Here is a 5,136-nt window from a genome sequence, read left to right on the forward strand (position 1 = left end):
ATGAAAAATACTATTCTGTCTTTTGACAAACCCTAGGAGGTTGATCCCCTCGAAGTGATCATCCCCTTTCTAGGTCTTATCAATTGGTATCAGAGCCACGATCAGACTTTAGGGTCTTATCATTTGGTATCAGAGCGATGATCCTTAGCGTTCTCGCTACTATAGCTATAAAAAAAAAATGTTTGAAAGAAGGTGAAAAAAAAAAGGAAAGAAAGAAAGAAAGAGAGAAGAAGCAACAGCAACAGCAACCGCAGCCATGCACCCCTGCTTCCCTTGCTTCCAGCTAGCCCACCCGTCGCCCGTCGTTACTCTCCAGCCAGCAATCGACTCTGCCCCACTTTCAGCCAGAGTCCGTCGTCGCCTCCCACCCGAGCCACCACCCTTGCCAGGAGACAACGCTGCCAGTGTCCCACTCCGCCGCAGCCCTGCTCCTCTTCTCTACCGCCGCTATAGGGCAACTCCTTCTCCACCGCCGCCATTGCATCCCGGCCACTCGATCACTGCTGCTCACCTCACAACCGCAACCCTAGCCGTGCCCCCCCCCCCCTTGGGTCACAGCCACAGCCGCCGGCAGCCACTCGTTGTAACGGTTGCAGAAACAGAGTTCCTCTGTTGCCGCAGCCCCTCGTCGATCGCAGCCGCACCTCCACTAACAGCGCCACCTCCAGCACTCCTCTTCCCCTCCAGCGCCGTCGCCGCCTAGCCGACCCATCACCGCTGCGGGCCACCGTGCGACAACCGTCGCTCGCCTCCCAGCCGCCGCTCCACCTTGGTTTGCATCCTTTGTAACCGAAACAAAGCATAGGCAGCTCACCTTGTTGCCCTTGTTTCCAACTGAACCACAATCGTGGGTCCCCTTGTTGCTGTGAACGCTGGCTGCCATCACCATCACTGCTACTACCCAACCAGTGACAATGCTGCTCGCCGCCCAACCGTGATCCTCGCAGCCTCTCCCTTACTCTGGTAACAGAAACAGGGTAAATCACCGATTGCCTTTGTTCCCATAGAGCCACCGTCGATTTCTATTCTCCACTGCAACCTCAACCCCGACCACTTCAACGCTGCCTCTCCATTGCTCTGCCTCCGCTACTGTAGTCGCCGGATGCCATCATCGCAGTCTCAACCTCACTATTTAGCGATTGCTTTCGTGAGTCACAATAGTTGCAGTCGTCACCTTCCTGTTGGGAAATCTTGGGGTGGCATCACATACGCAACGGAAGAACAAGAAAACAAAAATCCCCGATACCTAGGGAGATCGTATATCCCTGTTTCCTTGCAGATCCTTAGGAGAGGGTGAAGGGGGTCAAGCGTCCTCCTCTCTAGCGGTGATCCACACAACAGGGCTGCGACGACGCTCCTCAAATCTCCAGGCCTACTTTGAGGTGGAGAGGGGGAGGAGAATAGGAGAGGCAAGCAAAGGCTCTAACCTATGAGGCTTTGAATCCCTCCTATTTATAGAGGTCCACTGTCAAACCCTAATGGGTCCTCTCTTAGTGGGTATTGGATCTGCATCCAATAAGACATGGGCTCCGTCGGATATCTCATATCTGAACCTCTACTTATCGCAATACCTACCATATGTGTGTGACCCTCTAGGCCCAATATCGAGCTAGCCGTGAGTCATACCTGTCAGAACTCCTTCTAACTCAGTGAATTATTATCTCTATAATAATTCACTTGACTCATCGACTACGGACGTACTAGGCCACTACGCCGTAGTCCCTAGATGATACAGGGGAATCCAATCCATTGGACCTATTTGTCCTCAGTTACCGTGTACCTATAGTCTCTCATCCATCTAATATCCCAAAGACCGTATATCGAGCATGGTGCTGTCAAACCCATACGGTTTCTACTCAAGTCTCGCTCTAATCGGATTCTCCTAGAGAAACCTTTTTCTCAACCCGAATGACCCTGGCTAGGGATTTGTCTGAGCAAAAACACATGGGATATTCCTCTCGTGACGCCGAGAGTGAATGATCCTCTATCGACACTCAATAGCCCTCGTAAGGTCGACTACCACTCCCAATGACCAGCTGTACTAGATATGGGACAATCAAACCTATAAGTCTAGTATCAAAGAGTAGAGCACTCATACAGGAAATCCTTGGTGTCTCAAGTCTAAGGACCAGATATACCACTAGGACTACGGAATCACTGTCTGACAATAAGGCATCATCAACCATCCAACATTCCGTAAACGGATCAATCAGTGAACTCATTCTCCAATGAGCACCTGTACTGTATCCCTAGTGTCCCTACACGAGCAACTATGAGACCAGCTGCATCCATCATATGGATGGGTATACAGCACACTAGTCTGTCCAGTTATCACGATGTCCCTCTCGAGTAACCTATGACCGAGATTTTTTAGGATATGTGTTTAAAGGTGAATCGATCTCGTTATTGTGATCTTATCACGATCCGATTCCCATTGCACAAATCCAAGGACATCACAATATATATATGCATATATGCAATAGTTATAAAGTGATATACACCAAAATATAATAAGCAAAAAGATTTTGTATCAAGTCACACGTGTCATCAATCACGTGATTGGCTTGCTAGGCACCTATGACTAGCAATCTCCCACTTGACCTAAAGCCAATCACCTATGTGTCTGATCCCTATCAGACCCCTATGACGCTCAAAGACAATTTGAGACAACGGCTTTGTTAGTGGATCTGCAATGTTGTCTTCGGATGGAACTCTTTCCACTACTATATCTCCTCGGATGGAACCTCCTCAGAACACTTCTGATGAGACCCGGGTTCCCTTATTTGAGTAATCGCCCCGTTGTTGTCGCAATATAAGGAGATCGGCTCCTTGCTACCCGGCACGACTCCCAAATCTATGATGAACTTCTTCACCTAGACTCCCTCCTTTGCTGCATCTAATGCAGCAATGTACTCCGCCTCTGTGGTCGAGTCAGTAGTAGTATCTTTCTTGGAACTCTTCCAGCACACTGCTCCTCCATTCAAGGTGTACACTTACCTTGAATTCGACTTGCTATCATCGACATCAGATTGAAATCTTGAGTCTGTGTAGCCTTCAACCTTAAGGCTACTACCTCCATATACTAGTAAAAGATCCTTAGTCTTTCTCAAGTACTTAAGGATATACTTTACTGCTTTCCAATGCTCCAAGCCTAGATCCGCCTGATACCTGCTCGTGACACCCAGAGTATGCGCTATATCAGGCCTAGGTCGTAGCATGGCATATATAATAGACCCTATTGCTGAGGCATAAGGTATCATATCTATGTTCACCCATTCTTCTGGAGTCTTTGGGGACATACTCATAGAAAGCGATATCCCATGTCTCTTCGATATGAGACCTCTCTTGGAATTTTTCATGCCAAATATTTTGACAATGGTTTCTATGTACCTGCATTGGGACAAGCCAAGCATCCTTTTGGATCTATGTCTATAGATTCGAATCCCCAAGATATAGGATGCTTCCCCTAAGTCCTTCATGGAGAAGTGTCTAGATAACCAAGCCTTTACTGTGGATAGCATTCCTACGTCTTCCCAATGATCAGGATGTCATCCACATATAACACCAAAAAGGTGATAGCGCTCCCACTTACCTTCCTGTACACACAAGGCTCATCTTAATTCTTAATGAAGTCATAAGATCTGATTGCCTCATCAAATCTTATGTTCCAACTTCGGGAAGCTTGCTTTAGTCCATAAATGGATCTAAGCAACTTACACACCTTATCTGGGCAGTTCTTGGACATGAATCCCTCAGGTTGCATCATATACACCTCCTCCTCGAGGTTTCCATTGAGGAATACGGTTTTCACATCCATCTGCCATATCTCATAATCATAGTGTGCTGCAATAGCCAATAGAATTCTGATGGAATTTAGCATTGCTACGGGTAAGAAGGTTTCGTCATAGTCAACACCTTGCCTTTGATGATACCCCTTAGCCACTAGCCTTTCTTTTTTGGTCTCTACCTTTCCATCTACTCCGATCTTTTTCTTAAAGATCCACTTGCAACCAATGGGTATAATACCTTCGGGTGCATCCACTAGGTTCCAAACCTTGTTGGAGTACATAGAATCCATCTCAGAATTCATGACTTCTTGCCACTTCCCGGAGTCTATACTCATAATAGCCTCCTCGTAGTGTTGAATCTCGGATTTTGTTGATGACGTCAATTGTCATTTGTTATCTAATCCATATGTTGAGATAAGTGTGCAGGATTAACTATGATAAAAGTAAGACATGCAGTAGGAGTTACGCCAGAGTCAAGACTATGATCACGTTGGGAGTTCGAGAGCTCGACGGAAGTCCGGACAGTCGTCGGAGGTTTTGCGGGAACAAATCCGAGAAGTCCATGAGGTTGCCAAAAGAGGCTCGTTGGAACTCGCTAAGTGGATCGTCACAAGTCTAGGAGTTTGCCGGAAGTCCGTCGGAGCATCGCCGGAGGTTCATCGGATGTTCGCTAGAAGTTCGCCGGAAGCTCACCGGAAGAAGCGATTGACGCACCGGAAGCAAGCTGTAGTAAATGTCTTAAGAAATTCGTAGTAAGCACGATGATTAAGTTAGAAATGGGAGGTGATCCCATTAACTTAATCTTGGGGCAATTGGGCCCTTAATAGACCCAAATTGGGCCGAATGGATCAACCCATATGGACCCAGATTTCTTGGCCAGAGGTGGCAAAGCCTGGGTCGGCAGTGGCACCGCCTGGGTCGGCAGTGGCACTGCTTGGGTCGATGGTGGCACCGCCCAGGGCTCAGTCTCCGAGCTCTAGCTGGGCGGTGCAACCGCCTCTAACAGAGGTGCAACCGCTTGAGCTCGGTCTCCGAGCTCTGGTTGAGCGGTGCAACCACCCCAGTTAGGCGGTGGCACCGCCTGAGCTCGGTCTCCGAGATCTGGCAGGAGGTGCAACCGCCCCTAACAGGAGGTGGCACCGCCCAGAGGCTCAGTCTTTGAGCTCTGCCAGGCACCGCCAGACCCTAGAATTCCTAGAATTAACAGTTTTGAGCTCGGAATTCAAACTGGTTTGGGGCCTATAAATACCCCACTCTTTCAGCACTGAAAGAGCAACAAAAACCACTGAAACCCTAATCTTACTCTGTGATTTTTAGAGCTCAAAAGTGTTGTATGAGTTAAAAGTTC

At 48.1% G+C, this 5,136-nt stretch overlaps 1 protein-coding gene across 1 annotated transcript; it reads left to right on the forward strand.

Annotated features, from left to right (window-relative positions):
• The first annotated feature begins 256 nt into the window (after nucleotides 1-256).
• On the forward strand, nucleotides 257-703 carry LOC135636363 (uncharacterized). The gene has a single exon (XM_065148051.1). It carries the CDS (start codon nucleotides 257-259, stop codon nucleotides 701-703), a length of 447 nt encoding a protein of 148 aa, XP_065004123.1.
• Nucleotides 704-5,136: the final 4,433 nt, after the last annotated feature.

Source organism: Musa acuminata, chromosome BXJ3-4 (genome assembly GCF_036884655.1).
Source record: "Musa acuminata AAA Group cultivar baxijiao chromosome BXJ3-4, Cavendish_Baxijiao_AAA, whole genome shotgun sequence".
Lineage (NCBI taxonomy): Eukaryota > Viridiplantae > Streptophyta > Magnoliopsida > Zingiberales > Musaceae > Musa > Musa acuminata.